This window comes from Dromiciops gliroides, chromosome 5, assembly GCF_019393635.1.
Source record: "Dromiciops gliroides isolate mDroGli1 chromosome 5, mDroGli1.pri, whole genome shotgun sequence".
In the NCBI taxonomy this organism is placed as follows: Eukaryota; Metazoa; Chordata; class Mammalia; order Microbiotheria; family Microbiotheriidae; genus Dromiciops; species Dromiciops gliroides.
In genome coordinates this window covers 222,263,191-222,287,830 of record NC_057865.1, presented here as the reverse complement: position 1 = coordinate 222,287,830, position 24,640 = coordinate 222,263,191, and the positions used below count along the sequence as shown (strand labels likewise).

At 51.4% G+C, this 24,640-nt stretch overlaps 1 protein-coding gene across 2 annotated transcripts in view; it reads left to right on the top strand.

Moving 5' to 3' along the window:
• The first annotated feature begins 9,044 nt into the window (after positions 1–9,044).
• ITGA5 (integrin subunit alpha 5) overlaps positions 9,045–24,640 on the top strand; it is a 34,795-nt gene continuing 19,199 nt past the window's right edge. The window contains exons 1-16 of one of the 2 annotated variants that reach the window (XM_043968497.1): positions 9,045–9,467; positions 15,353–15,483; positions 17,379–17,491; positions 17,593–17,713; positions 18,185–18,246; positions 18,341–18,386; positions 18,551–18,676; positions 19,387–19,431; positions 19,570–19,613; positions 21,434–21,490; positions 21,615–21,667; positions 22,162–22,370; positions 22,804–22,995; positions 23,798–23,843; positions 24,029–24,130; positions 24,373–24,428. In XM_043968497.1, the coding sequence (XP_043824432.1) occupies positions 9,073–9,467; positions 15,353–15,483; positions 17,379–17,491; positions 17,593–17,713; positions 18,185–18,246; positions 18,341–18,386; positions 18,551–18,676; positions 19,387–19,431; positions 19,570–19,613; positions 21,434–21,490; positions 21,615–21,667; positions 22,162–22,370; positions 22,804–22,995; positions 23,798–23,843; positions 24,029–24,130; positions 24,373–24,428 (1,798 nt within the window). In that variant the 5' untranslated portion in view covers positions 9,045–9,072. The remainder of the gene's footprint in view (positions 9,468–15,352; positions 15,484–17,378; positions 17,492–17,592; positions 17,714–18,184; positions 18,247–18,340; positions 18,387–18,550; positions 18,677–19,386; positions 19,432–19,569; positions 19,614–21,433; positions 21,491–21,614; positions 21,668–22,161; positions 22,371–22,803; positions 22,996–23,797; positions 23,844–24,028; positions 24,131–24,372; positions 24,429–24,640) is intronic. The other variant, XM_043968496.1, reaches the window with a different exon arrangement.

The window sequence follows — 24,640 nt, the reverse complement described above, 5'->3', positions numbered from 1 at the left end:
AGATGATAAGAGGCAGAGAGGGGAGTAGACAGGGACTCCTCAGAGAAGAGGAGAAAAGGGAGTTGGGAGAGGTCAGAGAGGAGAGGAGGGAGCCCAAAGATCTGCACTTCTAGTTGCTCAAATTTCTTCCCATGAAGGTAATAAGAGTGAGTCCCTGGGGGTAGCTAGGTGGCGCAGTGAATAAAGCACCGGCCCTAGATTCAGGAGGACCTGAGTTCAAATCCAGCCTCAGACACTTGACACTTACTGGCTGTGTGATCCTGGGCAAGTCACTTAACCCCCATTGCCTCGCAAAAAAAAAAAAAAAGAGTGATTCCCTAAAAAGTAAAAACCAAAACATGACAAAGCCCCATATTTCCCTTAGGTCTTTCACTCCTTCCCTTCTCTTCTCCTTCTGGGCCCCCGCTTTCCCTCCTTCCCTACCCCCTTTTCTCTTCTCCCCCCATACCTCTCCAGCCATGATTCGCCAGGTCCCTGCTCTCAGTCTATGCATCTCTTTCATTCCCCATCCCCACCTTAGTCCCTCCCTCCCTCTCTCAGCTTCTGTCTTTGTCTCTTTTCTCTGTTTCCCTTCTTTTCCTCTCCTTCCCAATTCTTTCATCTGGTCATTCATTCATTCAGCATTCACCGGCTGCCTACGACGTGCAGGACATTGAAGTAGGTGCAACCAAAGTTAAAAAGATGAAGAAACTAAAAAGTGTCACCCTTCCAGGAGCATTTGAAAGTGGGGGAAGTTTTTACTAAGAAGCACCTGGGTCCAAGTCCTGGTTTTGCCCCTTCCTAGCTGTGTGACCATAAGCAAATCACTTCCCCTTCTATAAGCCTCAGTTTCCTTAGACCAGATGGTCCATAAGGCCCCTTTTTCAGGGGACAGTGACTGAGACCACCAGCTGGCCCAGATAAGGGAAGGCTTCAAGCAGGAGGAGTTTGAAGAATGGGTAGAATTTACACAGCTGTTTACTGGGGAAGAAGACCACCATCCTAGGACTAGAGGACACCGTAAGCAAAGGCAGGGCAGCAGGACAATGAGCTGCTGCCTTTGGGTCATGGAGGATCGATCCACTTTGCTTTGAAGTTGAGAAGCAATGGGTGACAGGACTGGAGATTTAATTTGGCTTCATTCAATTAGAAATGGGGAGCCAAAGAAAGTTTTTGAGCAGGCTGGTGATAAGTTCAGGGTTGTGCATTAGGAAGAATAATCAGGCAGTGGTACATGGGCTGGATGTCGGAGGAGATTCCCTATCTCCCCTCTTCTCCCCATTCCCCCCTCCCTCTGTCCCTTTTACCTTCCCCTTCCTCCCTGCCCCTTGCTATGTTGCCTCTTTTTGCTCTGTTCTTTTTCTCAGATTTCCTTTCCAAGGGGGGGGGGAGCAGAACAGGGTCCTTCCCATCTCCCTGGAGCACACCTGGCCATAATCTCCACCCCCTCCAAAAAAAAAAATCCCTCCTTTTCCTGGTCTCTCCCTCCTCCCCCTCTCCAGAGCTCCCCTTCCTGAGCCCCCAGCCCTGCCTTCCCTCCTCCCTCCACCCTTCCCAGAACATCTGTAAGCAATCCTCCTGCTAGGAGGGGGGAATCTCCTCCCCCGCCAGCTGTGGAGGTGGGGCTAGCTATGGCTGGCAGGGCGGGGCCTAATAGGAGGGGCTGACCTTCTGGAGAATTGGGATGTACCTTTCCATCTCCCCACTGGAACCCAGGAAACTGGTCCCTTTCTTAGGTCCAGGCTGACCCTGAGCTATCCTAAGATTCCAGAGCCGGAGCTGGAAAACACCTCAGAAGCCATCAAGTCTAACACCCTCATTTTACAGAGGCCAAGAGAGGTCAAATGATTTGTCTTCAATCCATCACAAAGGTGGTGAGCATCAATAGTAAGATTTGAACCTAAGACCTCTGACTCAGAGCCGCTACTACTGCCCAGTACCCAAGCTCACAGCATCCTCACCTCCAGAATCACCACCACCACTCCTGCCCTGAGGGCTTAGGATCTCCAGAAATCTAACAGCCAGGTCTTCCTCTCGCCAAGATCACTACAGACCCAGATCAGAGACAGAGGAAAGGATGGTCTCTGCCCTACCCCCACCCCCACCCTTCCCATCCCCCCAACACCAGCCAGCTAGTCTGATCTCCCAGTGCTAGTCTGTCCTTAGGAGGGGTCAGAGAGGGTTTCTGGTCTCCTTTCCCAAGTCTTTGAAGTTGGACCCTGGGGGTTGGAGATAAGAGCTGCCCCAGCTAATGGGGTAGGAGTGGGGATGGGGGTGGAAATGGGGGGAAACAGTCTCCCAAGGATCTACTAAGTAGGAAAGGAAAAGAAAGGCAGGGGAGGGAAAGGCTAGGTACTCCGAGCTAGAAATATGGGTTCTTTGTGAAATCGAACTAGAAATGGACTAAATATAAATGAAGAGCAAAACAACTCCCCTTCTCCAGGGACTCAGGAGTTCTAGGGGGCCAGAGTCAGACCTGAGGGAGCTTCAAGAAGTCTCTCATTTACCCTTGGTTCTCTAGGACTCTGTTCTCACCCCCTTGGGGATGATTAAGGCCTCAACCTCCAGGGGGATGCCTCATACCCCCCTGAAATCCCATTGTCCCAAGACTCCAGCTCTGGACCTGAGTCTTGGGGCCTGTGACCTAGGAACATCTGTGATCTCCCCAGGGATCCATTCCAGCCTAGCCCCTGTCCCCTAGCTCCCTAAGAGGTTAAACCTCTCAGTGGGGAATGGAGTCTATTCTTAGCTACACAGAGGATCCCTGGAAAACAAGTGTGTTCATTGCGAGGTGATGATGGACAGAGAGGAATCTGTAGCCAAGGAGAGTGAGTGAGTGAGTGTGTGTGTGTGTGTGTGTGTGTGTGTGTGTGTGTGTGTGTGTGTGTGTTTCAGGGAAGCTGAATTAGGAACATAAGTTTAAGGGGGGGTCTAGGCACAGGGAGAAGACCCAGGCATTCCTAGTGGCTAACCCTGGAAGCCAAAGACACTGGCAAGGCCAAGGGATCTGGAGGGCTGGACCCATCTCTAACCTGGGGCAGTGCACAGCTGACCTTGGAAAGGGCTAGGTACTAGTAATACTCCACACCCACGGCCCCAACCACTTAAATTCTGCTTTCCCAGAGAACCACAGATTTAGAGTTTAAAAGCTATCTAGTCGGGGCAGCTAGATGGCGCAATGGATAGAGCACCAGCCCTGGATTCAGGAGTACCTGAATTCAAATCCAGCCTCAGACACTTAATATCACTAGCTGTGTGACCTTGGGCAAGTCACTTAACCCCAATTGCCTCACCAAAAAAAAAAAAAAAAAAAAAAGGCTATCTAGTCTAACACCTTCCTTGTATAGATGAGGAAACTGAGTCCCAAAGAAGTTAAATGCCTTGCCCAAGGTCACACAGCTACTTAAGTGACAAAGTCAGGATTCGAACCCAGGTCTTCCGACATCAAATTAAGGATTCTTTCCATTAGGCTACATGGAGAAAAATTGAATAATCAGAAAGAACAAAAGGGCGTGTAAGAAGGATCCCTTGAGCTTTCTTTGCTGCCTCCCCCCACCTCTACCTGCCCCAGGGATGAGACCCTGCTTGAGGAGAAATTAATGAGTTGGATCATCTTCGGCCCTTCACAACCCCAAGCAGATGTACTTAAGGATCCCCATGTTCCAGGTCTCTCCCTGATGGGCTCCAGATGTGAGCACATCTGGGAAGGCCATCCCAGGAAGCCGCCACTCCCCACCCCTTGCTCCCACCCCTTGCTCCCACCCCGGAATAGGATTTTCCATCCAGCTTCCAGACAGACCCCTGAGCAGAGAGATCCCATCCAGTCAGATCCTTCCCAGAAGGGAATGCCTGGTAATGGCGGAAAAGCAAGGTCTGCAGCTTGGGACCCCAGGGAAGTGGGGAACTGAAGGTGGGGATGTTTGATGGCAGAACCTGGGAGCCCGGAGCTCCTCCATCCCCACTTCACTTCCTGTTTGTAGTCATTATGTTCGCTGTGGAATCCTGCCACCTCAAAAGCAGCTGAGAAGAAAGGAAGGAAGTTTAGGGAGGCTGTTCATAAAATGGCTTTTTCCTAGACACCTGGATTCTCCATTGCCCCTGCCCCCAACCTTTGCCCTTCTCCCACATTTCCCCCAAGGCCCTGCCCCTTTCCCCTTGCCACCTCTCCTCTCTGCCCAGGCTCTTCCCTACTCCTGCTGAGCCAGGGTGAAACTGTCCCACCCTGAGAAAACCCCCCCCATGGGCACGTGAGGGTCTCAAGTTGAGCGTATTAGGGAGAGGATCCCTCCATAAACAAGAGCACGCCAGTATCCTGACTTCCAGATTGCTTTTCCTCACCACAGGGCTCTCCCTCCTTCCCTGATTCTTGGGCTCCGGGGAGGCTACGGCAGGGTCAGAGGTTTATTTTTAGGTCTGGGACATGAGGCAGGGGTTTCTCCTGGGTCAGACAGGGTGGGAATGGGGATGGAGACTGAAGGAAGTGACTCATAGATGATAGAGTCATCTGTTCTCCAAAACAGAGTCCTGAGTCAGGACTGGAGGCAGAGATAGAACCTAGTGGTCTAGGTCCTCTGACCCTTTCTCTTGACATGCATCACTTGCATGTATCATTTCTATCCATAGATGGGAATCAGATGGGAGTCAAATAAATGGAGGGCCAGAGAAGCACATGGATTTGCAAAAGCTCACACAGATGGGAAATGACCATGTCAGAATTCGAACCCATGTCTTTAGACTCCAAAACCCCTTTCCACTCTGCCACCTGGGCTCAGGTCCCCACTACTACTAGTACTCTTCTTACTGTTTTCACCTACCTTCCTTTCCATCTTACTAGCCAAAGAACCAAGATAACTAATTTCTTCCTAATCCCACCAGCTCTCAGCCTCAAAGGCATTGGGCAAAGTAAGCTGGGTCAAAGGAGGATGTGGTTTCTACTTGAGGAAAGCTCCCTTTGTATCTCAGGCCTCTCTCCTAGTAACCTGTGTCCATCTCTAGTCTGTCCTTTTGTCCTCCTCCAAGAACGTAGGAACCCAGTATTTAGAGTTTAAAAGTCACCTAATCCAATCCTGTCAGGATTTTAACCCAAGTCTTTCAACATCAAATTAAGGATTCACTTAATTTCTTTGGAGAACAGATGACTCTAAATCTATTTATTACGTGTCTACTTCAACCCTTCTGTTTGGCAAGCTCTCTGCAAACGACCCCAACCACAATCCCACCCGATTTATCAGCTTCCCTGTGCCTCCTAGAGCTCTAGCCCAGCCTCCTTACTCTAGAACCCTGAGGTTTAGAATGGCCCTCGTTAACTCTCCCCTATATTTTGTGTAGAAACTCACCATTCTAGTTCTGCTGAAGCAGCGGGAAGTAGAAGGGACATTTAGACTTGTGGCTGAAAATGTGGATTCCAATTCTGGCACTAACACTCTGAGTACGGTGACAACAGGAAGTCATGGGTGGAAAGAACAGTGGAAGATGAGGGTTTGAATCCTGGCTCTGTACCTGTGTGATTCAGTGCCAGCCTCTTTTCTGCTCTGGGCATTAGCTTTCTGATGAACAAATTGAGGCAGCTCCAAATCATGTGATCGTATGACTTTCCAGGGCCTCAGTTTCTTCATCTGTAAAATGATGGAGTGAGAATAGAGGATTTTCAAAGACCCCTCCTGCTATAACTATATATAGATGCCTGTAACTCTGTGAACGTTGAAGAAAGCTAGAACACAACCAAGTTTCTCCCCAAAATCTCCTCTTGAAATTCACTCTTTTGTTTTTAGAACTTTGTTCTCCAAAGGTGGCAAGAGCCTGGAAACCTGGTGACAGCAAGACCCTGGACAATGTCCAGCCCTTGACCTTTAGGCTATCCTCCCCACCAAGGTGACTTTGATTAATAATAGTGTCAGTCATCATAGCTAATCATTCTCACCCAGAGGCTAAGAGAGAAAGAGTCTGTGAGGCAGAACAGAGGGACCTCAATGAGAAATAGACAAAAGAGGTGAAGCAAAGACACAGAGAGAGGGGCAACACTAAAATACACCCCAGCCAGCCTAGGGTGGTGCACCAGGAACCAGGAGATCCGGGTTCTAATCCTGCCTCTGCCACTACCAAATTTAACTGCTTAAGCTTGGACCTTAGTCAGCCTACAAGCATTTATTAAGCACCTACTGTGTGCTAGGCACTGTGGTAAGGGTTAGAGATACAAAAAAAGGACAAAAGATGATTCCTGATCTCAAGGAGCTCACAATAAGCAAACAGACAGCTACATACAAACAAGATATAGACAGAATTAATAGTAAATAACCAACAGAGGGGAAACACTAGAATGGTGGGGGAGTGTTAGGAAATGCTTCTCATAGAAGATGGGATTTAGCTCATTTTCCTTATCTACTGAAAGTGCATTTAAGGCTAAATGATCTCTCAGGGTCTCTTCCAGATCAGATATTATGATTGAACAGAAGGCTTCCTTGCTTGTCTTTCTGAGCTAGCCTCCAAACTTGTGAGGGAGGCAGGCACACAAGCCACCCCATTGAGGAAGGATTTCTCAAAGCAGATTGAGAAGTCCAGGAGCAGAGAAAGGGAGAGCCAGGCAGGACTCAAGGGAGGGGCGGCACGAGGTGTTGGGGCCACAGGGAGAGGACTTATAAGGGCAGAGAGAGCCAAGAGAGGAGGGATATTGGGGAAAGGAACAGAGGCCAGCCAGGGAATGACTAAGGGGCTCCTGGTATAAACAGGAGCAGAGAAAGGGCAGGGAGCTAAGGCTGTTTGGGTTGGCCTGGGCTTGGGGGGAAGGGGGGAGGAGGAGGACCTGGACAGAACATTGTGTCCACTTACCACCCCCCCAAGACTCCTGGGAAGAGTTGAGTCACACTCTCACCCCCCCACCCCCTCCCCCACTACACACACCCCCAGCTCCCTGGAAAACCCAAAGAACCTACCTAAACTGGAGACTTAGAGAGGAACTGACTCATTTGCATACATTTTGCATATCATTTATATGCTTACTGAAATACAGGGTCTCCACCATGCCTCCCCTCTTCCACATCCCGATCCAAACCCCACTACTTACTTAGGTGACTGAAACCTTCCAAAGTTCTTACTGGCTCCACTTTCAGATCCATTTCTGGACCCCATCAGATGGGGAACCTCAGTTTTACTCCTAAGAGGAGGTGTTGGTGATTGCAGATTTGGGGTTGGGAATGGGGCGCCTGCTTTACCTTCAGGTCAGGCAAATCAGTCCCTCCCTTGGGCGGCAGCTAGCACTGGGGAGGGATACAGGCGATGGCTATCTGAAATAGCTTGTCCTGTTTGGGGTAAGAAGTGGAATTTCAGTAGTTAGGAGAGGAGGAGGGTGAAGGAGGGGATCTGTTCCCTGGGCCCCAGTGGGGGAATCTGTTGAAATAATGGATCCATTTCCATCTGGGGGTAGTTTCTGAAATAGAGGGAGAGGCCCTAAAGAGAGAGGGAAGGAGGGCCTGAAAGGGATAAATAGGGGTGAGGCTGTTCTCTGGCCTCTGTGGTTCCTGCCCCCACCCCCAGGTTGAGATAAAGTCCTGAATCCTGGGAGGTGACATCATCGCCAAAAGCTGTAGGGGGCGAGGAGGAGGGGGCCTCCACTTTCTACCCCGTGTGTCTGTTTCTGTTTCTACAGGGGGCTAAGGGATAGTATCCACATCCAAAGCATTTAAGAGCCAGGAGAAGGTGAGGAAAGAGTCCCAGGGATCCCTTTGGCCCTTTAGAAAAACTGCCTCCAAAACCCCCTCCCCAGGATAGGAGTTTGAGGGGGCAGAATGCTATAAGGACTGAAATGTCACAGTCTGCCCAAACGCACACCTATTACACATCCCCAATTCGATTTAAGTCAACTCATAAGCCTGTATTAAGCAGCGACCACGTCCTAGGCACTGGATCCACAAAGAAAAACCATCATGATACTAGCTAGCATTTATATAGCCCTTTAATGGTGGCAGTGTAAAACATAATCTCACTGGAAATGTGTGTATGTAGATATTTATCTACATACACATATAATATAGTAATTGTTAATATGTGGTGTTATATTAATAATTGATATGTAATATGTAATTTCAAATGAAACAGTCTCTGCTCAACAATCAATTCCCCTGCTAGGAAGAGAGGAATCTGAAATTTCCAAGTGTAAAGGTATCAGATGCCTGGGTCCTCAGCTCTTGGTTCTGGGCATTGGGTTCATAAAGAAAAAAGGCAATATTAATAGCTAGCATTTATATAGCACTTTAAGGTTCACAAAGCACGAGGTGGCGGGAGAGGGAGAGGAAGAAAGAGGATATATAGATATAATCTCACTTGAAACATGTGTACATGTGTATATACATACATATACACATACAGGTACAAAAATAATTTCGAATGAAAGTCTCTGCTTTCCCTCAACAGCCTATTCCCCTGCTAGGAAGAGAGAAATCTGAAATTCCCAAATGCCAAGGCATCTGATGCCTGGGTCCTCAGCTCTCGAGGGGAGTTCTGGCCCTTAGAGTAGCCTCAGATCTAGAGAAGCCTGGTCTCTTTGCCAAACCTGGTGCCGAGAGCCTGGCACCTAGAATGCCCGGGTCCCAACCCCAGCTGGCTTGGACCCAGGCATCTGGTGGCCCCGGAAGGCAAAGAGGGAAGCCCAACTGGCTGTGTGCCAGGGGTTCCCCTTCTCTCTACAGCCCAAGGGCTTATCCTGAGGGAGATGGGAAGGGAGGCCCCGGAAATCGAGATAAAAAGATTAGAGGGGGGCCCCCTCATCCCCACCCCGCTCCGCCCTGGCTCCCTCTACCCTCCTGAGGTGGTTCCTTTCCTCATTAGGAAATTCTCCTCTCTCTTTTTCCTACTCCTTTTCCTGTGCGTTTACGTTCTACTTCTGGAGGGGAGGGGAGGAGGAGGAGTAGAAGAAGAAGGAGGAGGGGGAGGAGGGAGTAGAGGGGGAAGCAAGAAAGGGGAGGGGGAAGAGCTCAAACCCAGTCTAACCCAGTCCACACCAGGCCAGCTCCACTGGGTGGCTTAGGGAACAGGGGAGCAAAGAGGAACCCCACCTCGGCGGGGTGGGGGGCGTGGGCTCTGCGTTCCAAAGACCCAGGAATGCCCCCCTACCCGCCCCCCGGGCCGGCGGGGGGAGGGCTCAACCGGGAGTTTGGCAAACTCCTCCCCAAGTTGAGTCATTCGTCTCTGGGAGGTTTAGGAAGCGGCTCCGGGTCGGTGGCCCCAGGACAGGGAAGACTGGGCGCTATGGGGAGTCGGACTCCTGGGTTTCTGTTACACACTCGGCTGCTCCGCTCGGGCCCTCGGGCCCGGCACCGGCTCCTGCAGCTGCTGCTGCTGCTCCGCCCGCCGCTGCTGCTGCTCTTGCTGCTGCTGCTGCTGCAGTCTGGAGTCGGGGGCTTCAACTTGGACGGGGAGGCCCCAGCCGTGCTCACCGGACCCACGGGATCCTTCTTCGGCTTCTCTGTGGAGTTCTATCGGCCGGGGACAGAAGGGTAAGTGTGGCAGAGAATTGGCGCCCTGGCCCACTTGGAAAAGGGGGTGGTGGAAGGGGTTTGGAGAGGCCAGAATTGAGATCCGGGGGCACCACGGCTGGAGTTTGAGGATGGAGGGATCCGGTTAGACTTTGGAAGGACCAAGGCTGGAGTTTGGAAGCAAGAGGGTCTGGAGCTAGGGGAGCCGGGACTGGGGAGGAGGAACTGACGCTGAACTTTGGGGAGACCACTGTAGGAGGCGAAGGCTCGAATCCGAAAGGACTAAGGCTGGGGGGGGGGGGGGGCAGGGTTCTAGTTAAAGTGAGAGCCAAATGAGCTAGGACCAGGGCGGATTTTGGAGAGCTATGACTGGACGGCTGGAGGATATGTGTGTGTGTGTGTGTGTGTTGGGGGGAGGGGCAGCACTGGGGTTCGTGGGGGGCACCAAGGTTGAATTTGAATGGGGTACGAGTTTGGAAGGACCAAGGAAAGAGTTTGAAAACGTGGGGCTAGAGCCTGGAATCCCCCGGGGCTGCGATGGGATGGGGAGGGCGGGGGGAAGGGATGCGGGGAGATGGGGCTGAATTTGGAGAACACTTAGGTCCATAGAGTGTCCGGAGAGCCTGGAACTTGGAGAGGTTAGGGGGGCGAGGAAGCAGGGCAGGAGTCTGACCCGGGCTGGGCTAGGGGGTCGGGGCTGGGCCAGTAATGGTGGGTGGGGAGAAGGAGGGAGCCGAGGAATTGGTATTTGGGGGCGGCTAGGAGGGGTGGTGGCCAAGCTGGGGCAGTGGAGGCCAAGGAGTCTGTTGTGGCGGGGCCGGGGGACCTGGAGTTAGACGGGGCCATTGTGCTGGGGGTGGAGGGTCGGAGCCAGAGAGTGAGGAAAACTCCAGGGGGGGAGTCAGGAAGTGGCGGCCCGGGCAGGGAAGGGTGGTGGCGGCGGCGGCATAGGGCTGGGATGGAGGGGTCAGTCGGTTTGAGGGTGGGGAGCCCGGATCCTTCCTTAACCCCCCTTATTCCCCACTTCGCCAGTCTGCCGGCAGATCCCGGGGCGACTGCCGCCTTCTCTTCTGCCCTGTCACCCCAGAGCTTCCTCCACGTCCCTCCAACCCCAGCCCACCGGAGCCTTAGCACAGCCCGGCTCCAAAAGGACGTAGGCTGGAGTGGGGGTGTTCAGCGGAGACCTGGGGCGCTGGGAGGCGCCTGGGCAGGGGGCGGGCTCAGCCCCGGGCGGGTATGTGTGTATATGAGTGTGTATGTGTCGGCTGGCGGGGCGGGGGAGGCAGCTTCCCTTTTCCTCTCACTTTCCGGAGGAAGAAAAGAAGCTGATTTCCTGTAACCAAACAGTGGGAGCGGGACCTGGGGCTAGGACTCCTGGGTCCCCATTGGCAAACTAGGGTTCCAGACAACTATCTTCCCAGGAAACCTAGGAGAGGGGCTCCAGGGAGGTAGGGGTCCCTTTGGGGAGGGGTGCTCCCTTCCAACCTATCAAGATGACATGAAGTACCCAGACCCTCGGTCCCAGAAGAACGTGCTATCTTCTTCCAAACACGTTTCCATCGTGTTCCATTCCTGCCTCCCACCAGAGATGGGTGTGGAGAAGTCCAGAGTTTTTATCTTGTCTCTGCAAGTGTGGATCAGAGCATGGTTTCTCAGCGATTGAGGAGGACAAGAGTCTGGGATTGCTTATCGAGATTTAAAGAAAAGGTGTTGACTGAAGACTTGTGCCCCCCCCCCCCAGCCCCCATTCAAGGACTCTTTTTTCCCCTGGCCCCTGGCTTCTCACTGAGCACGGCATAGAGTCCTTCCACCACACAGTCATGCAGGCTCCTGGGAAAGAAAGAGTTAATCCCATTTGGTGTCCTTAAGTGGGGCTTCCCTGGTGTCTATGAGGAGGAAGAGAAAGGAGGGTGAGAAAGAAGAGGGGATGCTTAGGCCCCAGCTGTTGGCTCTGGGCTAGTTGAGGTCCACACCCACCCCACCTCCCCTCTGGCCTGTTGCCCAAACCCCATTGCATCACCCTGGCCTGGGACTTCAGCCAGGCCCGACTTCCCCCAGCCCCCCCATCCTCCCCCCCACATCTCCAGTGGGGCAGGGAGAGAGGGAGCCACTTCCCTGTGGCCAGGATTCTGCTGGGAGGGAAGAAAGGCAATGGAGGAGCTGGGAAGTTCTATATCTGGAGCCCAAGGGAAGAGATGAGGGAAGGAGAGCTTAACACCTGGCTTCTTCTAGGAAGAGAAGGGGTGGCAGTGAGGTCCATAGTTCCCAGGTGTGTTTTGAAGAAGGGCTATAAAGTAGAGGAGAAGAGAAAAGGCTGAGCTGGACATTAGGGCTCCTTGTCGGGGTCAGAGGAGAAAGGAAGAGGAGGACTCACCCCAAGAGAGCCCGACCCCCAAGGAAATGACTTTCTCTTCTTGCCTCTCCACCTCTCTCAGACATTCTCTAAAGCCCCTTCTCAGAGCATGACGACACATCCCTCTTCCCTGTCTTCTTCTAGCCCAGGGACACACACCCTTTAGCCCCTGACTCTCCTGAAGAACCAGATGGCTCCTGCCCTCTCTCACCTATATCCCCCCTCCCATCATCCCCGGGGTCTTCTCTCCTGCTGGACCCCGAGGAATGTCCTAGAGGTAGGGTTGGGGGCTGGGAGTCCTGGCTCCCTCCCCTCTGGATAGCGATCAGGCCTGGGCTGAGGCTCCTTTGTTCTTTGCCTCAGTCATCTCCACACTTTATTGGGGAGACTTCTGCTCCTAAGCCCTACCTCCAGGGACTAGAGGACTGGGACAAGGACCCAGATCCAACCAAGTGCTGGCTAATGTTACTGATGGGTCCTCAGGGAGGCAGACATCCAGATTCCCTGGACGCTGCCCAGTCTCCTGACCTTGTTCGGGCCAATGGAGTCAAACAATAAATAACCTTGTATTGAACAGGCTTGTTAATCAATAGCTTGACTGGTGAGAGAGGAGAGACGCGGTTTTGTGTTAAAGTGGACAGAGAACTGGACTGGAAGTCTGAAGCCCTGGGTTCTAGCCTGAAAACGGCACCACTAACTTGGGGGACCTGGGGCAAGTCATTTGGTCTGTTGGGCTTCATTTGCCTGATATGTGAATTAGGAGTGGGAAGGGTGGGCTGTAAGATCTCTCCTATGTCGGATCCTGGGAACTCAGGAGTTCTGGGGGCCTAAGATAAGAAGCAGGATCTGGGATAAGGAAGGGGCTAGGGAGTGGGGCTGGGAAGGGGCAAAAGGACCTGGGACTACCCAGTGACTTCATACTTGAGTCATTCTGTGACCTCAAGAGGTCATCCCAACCTTGGTCTTCCATCCCTGAGTATCACAGGCTTTGCCCCAGGACGCACCCTGGCTAGGGAGCCCACCCACCTCCCTCCTGCCTCGTCCCAAATTGTCTTTGCCAGTGCATCTGAAGCCCTCTCTGGTTAGGCTGCTCCACATAGTAGAGGAGCTGAATAAATTTGTAGGGGAGAGGCCTCATCACCCACCCTTTAACTTCAATGGGCCATGGATCCAGACCCTGTGTCCTGGTATGGCCCAGGCTTGACTTCCAACCCCAGCCCGCCCTGTTCTTTGGCCAGTCAGGTGCCAGTTCTGTGGGAATCCGGGCCTGAGTTCATGCCAGAACTAACACTCATCTCAGAGGGCATGGCTCCAGGGTTCTACTGAAAGATAGTTTAAAGTGCCCCTTAGTCATGCCGCCAAGCACTCCAGCAGCAAAGCCCAAGAGATCCAGGCAGAAGAGAGAGAAAGGTTGGGAGACAAATGGGGCAGTGAGAAGTTGGAAACAGGAAACAACCAGTAGTAAATATTTTCTCTCCTTGAAACACCCCCCCCATCCTTTTCCTCCATCCCCCTTTATTGCCCTACCCCTCTGTCTCCCTATACCATAATTCCAGTTATCTCACCCTCTGTTCCTATCTGTTCATTGCCATCCTTGAGCTCACATCCCGACTCCTAGCCCCTTCCCTAGGCAATGCCAGCTGCCCCAGCTTTCGTTTCTGGCTCTATTCACAGCTCCAATGCACCTTGGGACTTGTACTTTTCTCCCTGGACCCAGGACTAGGTATCTTGGGTACCAGGATCTTGCCCCTCAGCCAGACTTGGATTCAGGAAGGAAGGCAGCCTGCCTGTTTGGAATGAGTCACTCACTGCTTAGTCCTGGGAGGGCAACTGGACCTTAAGGAAAAAGATGAGGCAGGGAGAGCTAGGAGAACAAAGAGTGAGGAAACAGAGACACAAGCAATAACAGGAACAAAGCCAGAGGAGTGGGCATGGACCAAGCACAGGAGGAGAAGAGGCAAAGGGGCAATGCCAGAAACCAGGAGAAACACGGAAGAAAAGGGGGGAAATGGTGACAGGGAGGGGGTGGGGATGACAAAGCCAAGTGCCACATGGTGACAGACAAGGAGGGACAGGCAGAAGAGGGGATGGAGACACAAAGGAGGAAGGACAGGCAGACTGGCAGACAGAGGCTGGCAGAGGCTGGCAGGCCAGCAGACCAGTGAATCCGGACAGACAAGAAGAGACGAAGGAGCTCACTTCAGAAAGGAGAGAGAGAAGAAAGGGAAAACAGAAAACTTCCCCAGAGCTCTTTGCTCTGACCACAACCACCGTCCCTTGTCACCCACCCCATTAGGAGATGGGAACGAATCCAAATGAAGGTACAACCTCTGGCCCCTTGGGAACACAAAAGGTCCTGGTGGACACAAGCCTCCCTGGCAGTGGAGTGTGAAGAAGGCAGAAACACAGCCAGTGGTTGAGATGGGAAAGGAGCCTTGAGGAGTCCGAGCCCCCAAAACCAGCTCAGTGAGGAGCGAAATCGGGCGAGGAAGAAGCAGCCCTTTGCTCATTTCACTTCAGCTCCTCTCTCTGTATTCCCTCCTTTCCCATTTCCAGGACTCACATTTTCCTCCCATTCCCCCTAGGCCCGGAGCCTGGATGGATCCAGGCCTTGGGAGGGGTTTTGGCTTCAGGAGGGTGAGCGGAGGTGTCAGTGAATTTAGACCCAACTCATGGCTGGGTGAAGCCAGAGAGTTGGGTGTCCTGTAAGAGGAGAGACAATTCATAGGGGAGAGTGGGTCCTGCACAACCCTGGTCCCCAAAGCCATTCCCTTTCTCCTTTTCAGGAATTGAATTTTGGATTCCCTCTGGGAATTCTGGAGGAGGGAGTGAGTGCACCAGGGACTGGGAGGGTTGAAGAGGAGGAAGGTATGTTGGGGGGAGGGGGAGAGGTTAGTGACAGCGGCACATGGGGACTGCTTGGCTCCATCCAGCTTGTGACTCTGGCATTTGTGGCATCTCCCAAGATATAAATACCCACCCAGTGGGCACCTGCCCCTCCCAAGCCCCGGGGTCTGGACTCCTGGGTTTTTCTTACCTTAGAAGACCATGAGGTCTCAAATCACAGGAGATGGATCAAGGAACAAAGGCTTTGGAGAGGGGAAATTGCAGGGAGGGGTCGGGGGACCGGGTCGGGAAGAAGGTGGGATAAGAATAGATGGGGCCAAGGACACCGGGTAGTATATAGTACAAAGAGTCTGGGACTAGGAGTCAGAAAGCCTGTCTCTGATTCCTGGCTTGCCAGCAACTAATTGTATGACTCTTGGCAAAGAATTTCTTTTCTCTGGGACTCGGTTTCCTCCTCTGTAAAGTGGGGGTGATTTTTAAAAAACATTTTGTAAATGGCAAAGCATTAGAGAAATGAATTGTTCTTTTAAAAGAAGGAAGTTAGACTCGAGCCCCCTTATTTTCGCGATCTCTGAGGTCTGTTTCAGTGCTAAAGTTCTTAGACTTAGAGATGATAAGGGACAGGAAGTGGGAGGGAGAAGGGGGATGAAGATGGGCGCCAGCACTGGGGAGCTGCCCCACCCCCCTGATTAGCCCCTTCCCACAGGGTCAGTGTCCTGGTAGGTGCTCCCAAGGCCAACACAAGCCAGCCAGGGGTCCTGCAGGGCGGCGCCGTCTACCTCTGCCCTTGGGGCCCCAACTCTGCCCAATGTACCCCCATTGAGTTCGACAGTAAAGGTAATGGGGGTTGGGGCCGGGAAAAGGGGGCGGCTCTTGGGTGGGGATTGATAAGGGGGTGGAGTTGGGGGAGGAGAGGATGAGCCGAGAGAATGGGGCCTGAGGGAAGGGGTGGGGCCAGATTAGCCTAGGGAGCAGGCGCTGGTGGGAGGGGAGCCAGAGGCCAGTGGATGCCTTAGGTTCCGTGTATCGGGTCAGGCTGGGAGAAACCATCCCCTTCCTCCTTTCCGCCCCTCATCTTTTCCCTGGCTCCTTGTGTGGCTTCTGCCAGTGGCACTGACGATGTGTTCCCGGCCCAGCCTTCGCGAGGCGGGGCGGGCATGATTCAGAAACATGTGGCTCTCATTTCCCCTGAATCACCCACAACTCAGGGAGGCCAGGCTAGAGACAAGAGACCCAGACAGCGAGAGAGAGGGACAGGAACAAGGAGAGCCACGGGAGCAGGGCTAGTTGGGGACAGTCAGCAAGAGGATGAGGGAATGAGGCAATCGAAGTGATCAACTGGCAACAAATGATAGGGGGAGGCAACTGAGAAGTGTTGCGAAGTAGATATTGAGAGAGTAAGACAAAGTGAGATGAGAACAGGAAGGTGAGAAATCCGGAGATGCAAATTTAGGAGAAATCCCCAAAGAGACAAGAGATAAGCATATAAGGAAAGAGCTAGAGTCACTAGCTAGGAATCAGAGACAGAAAAGAGATAGCATGGAGGGATAGAGATGGTGAGGCAGAGATACAGAAAGGGCTGAGCTAGGCTAAAAGAGACAAAGACACAAGGGAGAGAGGTGGAGAAAAAGTAGAAGTGTTGACTGAGTGCACTTTAATAAATGCTGCCCTGAATTTTCTCTTTGCATCCAACCCCTTCTCTCATTATTTCTCACAGCCTCTTAAGCTATTTTCCTGTCTCCAGGCTCTCCCCCTGCTAACTTTTCTCATGCCCCTCAGATGTAATTTCAAAGCACTGCTTTGATCATGTTATTCCCCTACTCAAAAGCTTTCAGTGGCTCCCTATTTCCCTTTATGATTTGACTCTAAAACTCACCTGTCCAGGCTTATCTCCTATGACTAACCTTTACCTCACTTATGTTTCTTTCAGCCATCTCTCCCTGAAGACTTGGTTTCCCTAAGGCATCCTATGCTTTCCTACCTCCCTACCTTTGCTTAGTATACTCCTTCATGCCCTCCCCTTTTCCTTCCTCACCTTCAACTCTTATTCCCATTACTTGCTGGCCCTTTAGAAATCCTCCCCATCCTTTATGGCTTAGCTCAAATGCCACCTGAAGGCCTTCACAAGTTACCCTAGCTGGACCATCCTTCCTCTGTACTCTCCTTGCACTTACACTCCTTATACTCATTCACTTCTTGTAATTATTTGCAAATGTCTTATCTTCCCTGCTCATCTGTAAGCTCCTTAAGGGCAGAGAGTGCCTTATTCACCTTCATATCCACCACAGGGCCCAGTATATATACAAATATATACTATATGAATATACAGAGATAGAAAAATGTATGAATATATAAGATAAACATTTTACAGACAAATAGGCACAAATAGTTGGAGGGGTCCAGCTGCACAGACCCCTCCCCGGGGGATTTCTTCTTGCCTCTCAATCCTCAGACTCCCAACCCTAACCCTGGACGGCTTGGCTGAATCAAGGCAAGCGTGGAGGGCAACTCTGGAAATCCCTGAGTGGGGAGGGCTGAGTCAGACTAGGAAACTGTGTCTCAGAGATCCTCTTCCTCCAGTCTGGCTGCCAGTGACTCAAGGAGGGCTAAGGCTAGAAAGTTCTTGGGGATCCCCAGCCAGAGGGCAGAGACTTCTAGTGGAAACAGAGGAGTGGTGAAATTCTGGGCCCCAAGCTTTTCTCCCTCATGCCTGTCTTGCCCTTCCCTCTCAGGCTCTCGGCCCCTGGAGTCATCCTTGTCCAGTCCTGAAGGGGAGGAGCCTGTGGAATATAAGTCCCTGCAGTGGTTTGGGGCCACAGTCCGAGCTCACGGTTCCTCCATCCTGGTGAGGGGCACAGTGGGCATGTCAGGGAGGTAGGGTGGGAGCCAGGCTGAGCTAGGAAGGGGGTTGAATCCTGGCTGAGCAGTGCCTGTTGGTGCCCGCAGGCCTGTGCCCCCTTGTATAGGTGGCGCACAGAGAAGGAACCCCTGAGTGACCCAGTGGGCACCTGCTACCTCTCTACTGACAATTTCACCCGATTCCTGGAATACTCACCCTGCCGCTCAGGTATGGGGGGTGTGGGAGAAGAACCAGAGCATGACTTGGGGGTGGGGGGAGAAGAGATGGGACAGACCTGGGTCAGCATATCCTTGAAACCTGCTCTACAATGAGTAGGAAGCAGTCTAGAGCAGTGGAAAGAATATTGGTTCTGGTGGATAAAACACCGGTCCTGGATTCAGGAGGACCTGAGTTCAAATCTGGCCTCAGACACTTGACACTAGCTGTGTGACCCTGGGCAAGTCACTTAACCCTCATTGCCCTGCAAAAAAAAATATTAAAAATTAAAAAAAAAAAGAATATTGGTTCTGGAGTCAAAAGACCTACCTTTGAGACCTTGGACAAATCCCTTCCCCTTTCTGGGCCTTAGTTTCCTGTTCTGTACAGTGAGGGAGTTTCACCCTCTTCCCTTTCACCTCCTCCATTGGCCACGTAGCCCCTTCCCTCCTCCGCTAACCCATACCTCCTCTCTTCTTGCAGACTTTAGCTCTGCCACCGGGCAGGGTTACTGCCAAGGGGGTTTCAGTGCAGAATTTACCAAGGTAAGGAAGCTGGGAGAAGGGAGGGCATGAGCAGGGTAGGCACAGGCATTGAGCTCATCTCACCACCTCTGTACCCATCCCTCTGCCCACACAGACAGGACGTGTATTGCTGGGAGGACCTGGGAGCTACTATTGGCAAGGTGAGACCTGACCCCTAACTCGGACCCTTGCCCAGTGGTCCCTCAGCCCCTTTGTCCGACTGGGTGTCCTGTCCCTGGTACTGAACTCCCTCCAGCTTTCCCCGCTTTCCCCTCTCTGCTCCACCCTGTCCCTACCTACCTCCTGCCTTCACTTTTCCATCCAGGGCAGATCCTGTCGGCTACCCAGGAGCAAATTGCAGAGTCCTATTACCCAGAGTATCTAATCACTGAAGTTCGGGGGCAGTTGCAGACCCGACAAGCTAGCTCTACCTACGATGACAGCTACCTGGGTGAGTGAGGAGTGTGGCCTGGGTTGGGTGGGCGCAGCTTCTCCTCTCCCTGCTCCATGAATAGTATGAGAATCCTGGAGCTCTGGTCCTCCCACTCCCCCCATAGGCCTTTGCATCTATCTACTCCATTCCTAGGACAGGCTGATTGTGGAGAGCCTACTCTAGAAGCAGCTAGATATCTAAGTAAATAGACTGTTAGACCTGAAGTCAGGAAAGCCCAAGTTCAAATCCTGTCTCAGACATTTACTGCGTGATCCTAGGCAAGTCACTTAGCCACTTTCAGCCTCAGTCTCCTCGTCTGTAAAATAGAGATGATAATAATAGCATCTACACCTAGTGTTGTTGTAAGGATCCAATCAAACTACCTTAAAGCAATATATAAATGCTGGCTATTCTTACTGAGAAGCAAGAGAAACACCCTGGTAGAGTAGGAAGAACGCTGGAATCAGGAGAGACCTAGGATCATATTCTAGCTCCAGAAATTGCTATGAGCAAGTGACTCAGCCTCTCTGAAGCTCAGTTCTCCCATCTGTAAAAGGGCACAGTATTTGCACCACCACTACACAGCACTGTTAGGGTAGTGGTATTCAAAGCTTAAGTCAATACTCTCACAACCCAGATGGCCAGGTGGGAATTAGTGGGGAGCGGGGACACAGAGGAGACCCCTAAGAATGAAAACTCTTAACGGTCCTGCCCATTGTGTCCCACAGGATATGCAGTGGCTGTGGGTGAATTCAACAGAGATGGCACAGAGGGTAAGAATGTCAGCAGCCCAGGATTGTGGGAGATAAAGGTGGGAGGGGTTATGGATGTCAAACCTGGAAGAGGCAAAGATTAAGGCCTCTAATGCTTTTTCTCCTCCTTCCCTAAAATGTTTTCTTTCCTGCTTGCAGACTTTGTGGCTGGAGTACCCAAAGGGAACCTCACCTATGGCTATGTAAGACCCCTACTGGCCCTCCCCCTATCCGATCCATTTTCTCTATCATTCCTTCCTTCCTTCCTTCCCTCACTCACTCATTCATTTCTTTTTTTATGTTTTTTATATTATAGTATTGTTTTCTCACTTAATAGTATTTTATTTCCCCCCTCCCACACTTACATGTAAAGATAGTTTTCAACATTCATTTTTTTAAGGTTTTGAGTCCTCAATTCTTCTCCCTCCCTCCCTTTCCTCCCCCCTCCCCAAGACAGCAAGCAATCTGATATAGGTTATACAGTACAATCGGGTTCAACATATTTCCACATTTCACTCATTTATTGAGTGCCTGCTGTGTGCAAGGTACCGTGCTAGGGGCTGAGGAGATATTCTCTGCCCTCAAAGAACTAACAGTCCAGCAGGGTGGGAGGGGGATTGATAATGCACACAAGCAGCTATAAACAGAGGGTAGGAGGGGCAGCTAGGTGGTGCAATGGATAGAGCACCGACCCTGGAGTCAGGAGGACCTGAGTTCAAATCTGGCCTCAGACACTTAACACTTACTAGCTGTGTGACCCTGGGCAAGTCACTTAACCCCAATTGCCTCACCAAAAAGAGAGAGAGAGAGAGAGAGAGAGAGAGAGAGAGAGAGAGAAAGTAGGGAGAGAAATCACTTTACTCTGGAGGAAGCAGAGATGTCTCCATCAGATGTCTCCAGAGCTGGGCTTTGAAGAATGGGATGGTATCAGCAAAGATGAAAAGAGGTTCCACATGTCTTGTTATTTTGATGTAAATGGTTACTAAGCTAGTTTAGTTGTTTCCATTAATGTTTAATGTTATTTCTAAATAAAACATTTAAAAAAATGGAGATGGAGAAAGGCAAGCCAACAGTCCTATCTGACTGGAGTGTAGAGTATGTGAACAGGAATAGTAAGAAATAAAATCCCAAAGGTAAATGAGGAGTCAGAATTTTATCCAGTAGGCAGTGGGAATCTATTGAAGGTCTGGGGATAAAGGAGTGAAATAATTAGTTATGCTTTAAGAAGATTCATCTTAGAGGCTAAGATTGGTATAATTGATACACTTGGAGTCAGAGAGACCTGGTTTTGATTCCTGCCTCAGACACTTACTAAGCTATAGAATCCAGAGCAAGTCACTTGACATCTCTGGGCCTCAGTTTCCTTGTTTGTCTAAGGAGATAAATGATGTCTAAGATCCTTTCTGCCTCTAAAATCTACAATCCTGTTATTTATGATGCTATAATCTGGCAACAAGGGGGTGAGACCAGTTTTTAAAACAGTACAGGTGAGCAGTCACAAGGATTTGAACTAGGGTGGTGGCTGTTAGAAGAAAGGGCCTCAATTTCCTCATCTGTAAAAGGATGGGATTGGACCAGATCATTTCTAAGGGTCCCTCCAGCTCTGACATTCAGTGATCTAACAACTAGTGTAGAGAGAGAATTAACAGAATTTGGTGACTAGGTTGATTCAGGGGTAAAATATGGCCTAGTTTCAAGCCCAGCGGTGCCGTTAGCAGAAATAGACATTAGAACAAGGCACAGGTTTAAAGGAGAAAGAAATGAGTCCGGCTCCAGACGCACTGAATTTAAGGGTCTGGTGGGACATGCAGGTGGAAATGTCCAACAGACAGTTGGAAATACTGATCTCAGCCTGGGAAAGAGGCCAGGCTCAACTCTATTTTTGTCACAGCATGGCTCTCGCCAACGCCTGGGTGTCTGTCCCGTGAGTCTTCTCCAGTCTTTCCAGGGAACTTTGGGTGGGCTAGAAGTCCCAGTATTGTGTATACCCGCACCAACACCGCTATTTCTTCTCATCACCCAGGTCACCATCCTCGATGGTTCTGATGTCCAGTCGCTCTACAACTTCTCAGGGGAACAGGTGAGGACAACTTTCCAACCCTTTGCTCGCATCCCCAACCTGCCATGCTCCCTACAACCTCCTGCCCCCTCCCCAAGTCCGTAATGCCCCTTGGCTTATTGCCCAGTCTTATCCCCTTCCCTAGATGGCCTCCTATTTTGGCTATGCTGTTGCTGCCACAGACGTCAATGGGGATGGGTAAGTAAAAGAAGGGGCAGAACATTAGTATTTCTGGGGCCTGGGTAAGTACCATAAAAGTGGGTGGGAGACAGAGACCATGGGACGTTGGTCCCTACCATCTGAGACCCTGGCATGAGTAAAGTTGCTGCTGGTCCAGCAGGAGTGGAGGGTGGGGGTGCAGGCAGGAGCACATTTGCAGATCAGTCTAAGGCTGGGGGAAGAGGGGCCATTCTGTGGTAGCTTCTGGCGCCACTAAATTTCAGTACCCTGGAGCTCAACCCCAGCTGTCCTGACTTAGTTATGGCTGAGGTATGGGGTTGGGATTTAGGAGAGGGAGCAGAGATTGCTAGTTTCTTCCTGTCTTGGGATCTAAAAAGGTTAGGTAAAGACTTGAGGACAAACCCCTGAGTTCCTCTGGTTCAGCCCTGGGTATCTGGCTTCTCCTGGCTCAGACAGAAGGGGATGGCCGGGAATGAGGGATCAGGAAATCCTGATTTTTCCCCCCTGGCCAGGCTGGATGACCTCCTAGTGGGGGCCCCACTGCTAATGGATAGGACGGCTGATGGACAAGCTCAGGAAGTGGGTAGAGTATATATCTACCTCCAGCGCCCATCAGGCATGGAGCCTACGCCCGACCTTACCCTCACAGGACTTGATGAATTTGGACGGTTTGGCAGTTCCCTGTCCCCCCTGGGAGACTTGGATCAGGATGGCTACAATGGTGAGAGCCTTGGGATGAAGAGGGCCTGGACACTTGGATGTGAGGAAGATGAGGGAGTTGAGCTGGAGAGACTAAGAGCTCAGACACCTGAATCTGGTGGAGAGTGGGATGAACCGGGGGGCTTGGGTGCCTGCGATTTGGAGTGTGGAGTTCTGTTTCCCTGGATGGCAAAAAGATGTGGATAGATGAGTAAAGACCTAGTTCTAAGGGCAATGAAGGGGAAAGGGGAAAGAGTATGAACACTTCTCTCTGAGGAGTTATAATGTCTGAATTCAAAGGAAATGAGTCTGAGGGTCTAGGTGGAACCCAGGAGCCAGATGGCCAGGTCGTAAGGGGACAGAAGAGTGGGCATTGAGGTCTAAGGACACTACTGAGGGCCAATCTGGGCAGCCGTGTATGGACCTAGTAGGGCATCCTCATGTGTATCTTTCAGATGTCGCCATTGGAGCCCCATTTGGGGGGCAGACACAGCAAGGAGTGGTGTTCGTGTACCCAGGGGGCTCCAAAGGGCTGGGCACAAAACCCTCCCAGGTGCTGCTACCCCTCTGGCAACCGGGACATGCCCCTGATTTTTTCGGCTTCGCTCTTAGAGGGGCTCGAGACCTGGATAACAATGGATATCCAGGTGAATGCAAAGATACTCCCTTTACTTGATGTCTGGATCCTTTTCTCCCTCACGTCTGAGTCCAAACACCCACCAGGGGACGCTTAGATTCTTTGTCAAATGAACCATCCCCATGTCCCATCACCTCTTCCAACAGAGGAAAATCAGCCTCTGAGTGCAATCTCAGCTATGGCCACCAGAGGGCCACACCCCCAGCCCAGGCTCCATTGTGTTTAGAAAGCTGAGGATTTCAGTTTAGGAGAACACTAAGGCCCCTCAATGACAATCTCTTTGTAAAAAACTTGATGTGCATTTCCTTTTTTATGGTGTCTCACTGATCCTCCTATGTAATCTTTGTCCTCCCCTAACAAACAAGCACAGCCAAAACAAGATAAACACCTCGGGGTCATGGATTCAAATCCTAACTGTGACACATGCCGGCTGTGTGACCCTGGGCAAATTGCTTAACCTCTCCGTGCTCAGGGCAATTCTCTAAGATGCAGAGACGGTGGTCTTCTACATGGGTCAAGGAGAGGCTCCTGTTAGCTGTCTCTATCCCAAGCCAGACAGATGAATGCATTGCTCATGTATGAAAATGTATGCTTGGTTCACCATCTGTAGTGTACCACCCTTCTGCTGAAAAGTGGAGGGCATGCTCTCTGTCTATCTCCTGAATTCACAATTGGTCTGTGTGTCACGTACTCTGGTGTCCTCCTTTGTTATTTTCCATTATGTTACTGTGTAAATGGTCAATTGTTCCCAGGAGAGATGTTAGCTCAGGGTTCACTCACTCTCTGTGTGTACGTGTGTGGTTTTCTTGCAGACCTGATTGTGGGGGCCTTTGGTGTGGACAAGGCTGTTGTGTACAGGTATAGCAGGGAGATGAGGGTCATGGGAAAACTTTGGGACCTTTGGGAGTCCAAGAAGCTGAGTGGGAAGTGGCTGGAATCCAAGAAGTCTAGGCTTCTGAAGCCCTGTTTTCAAGGGGCTGGGGAACAAGGTAGAGCTCTACAGATCTTCCTCTTCTTCCCTCTGACCCTGATACTCCAACCAGGGGCCGCCCAATCATCTCGGCCAGTGCCTCCCTCACCATCTTCCCTGCCATGTTCAACCCTGAGGAACGGAGCTGCAGCTTGGAGGGGAACCCCATGTCTTGGTGTGTAGCTGGGGGAGCAAATCTCTCCTGGGCCCAGGTTGGGAGTCGAACCAGTTCTGGGAGGACTAGACCCTTGGGTCTATGCCTTGGGGTGGGGGTGGAGGTAGAGATCCTGGGTCAGTGTTGTGCTCCTGGGGACTGGGGAGACAAGCAAGGGGCTGGGTTGGAGGCAGGGAACTGGGCAGATTGTGGGCCTGTAGACAGAGTCCATCTTTTTTTACCAATCTCCTATCTCTCCCCAGCATCAACCTGAGTTTCTGTCTTAACGCCTCTGGAAAGCACGTCCCAGACTCCATTGGTGAGAGTCCCTTAGGGCCCTAGAAGGGTGGTCAGTCCACAGGCATTTATTTAACACGGACTGTGTGCCAGTCGCTGTGATAAGTCCTGAGATACAAAAAAGGGTAAAACACAGTTCCTGCCCTTGAGGAACTCACATTCAAATGGAAGAGACAACATGTAAACAGCTATTAATCTACGGCATATCTACAGTGTAAATGGGGGATAATCTCA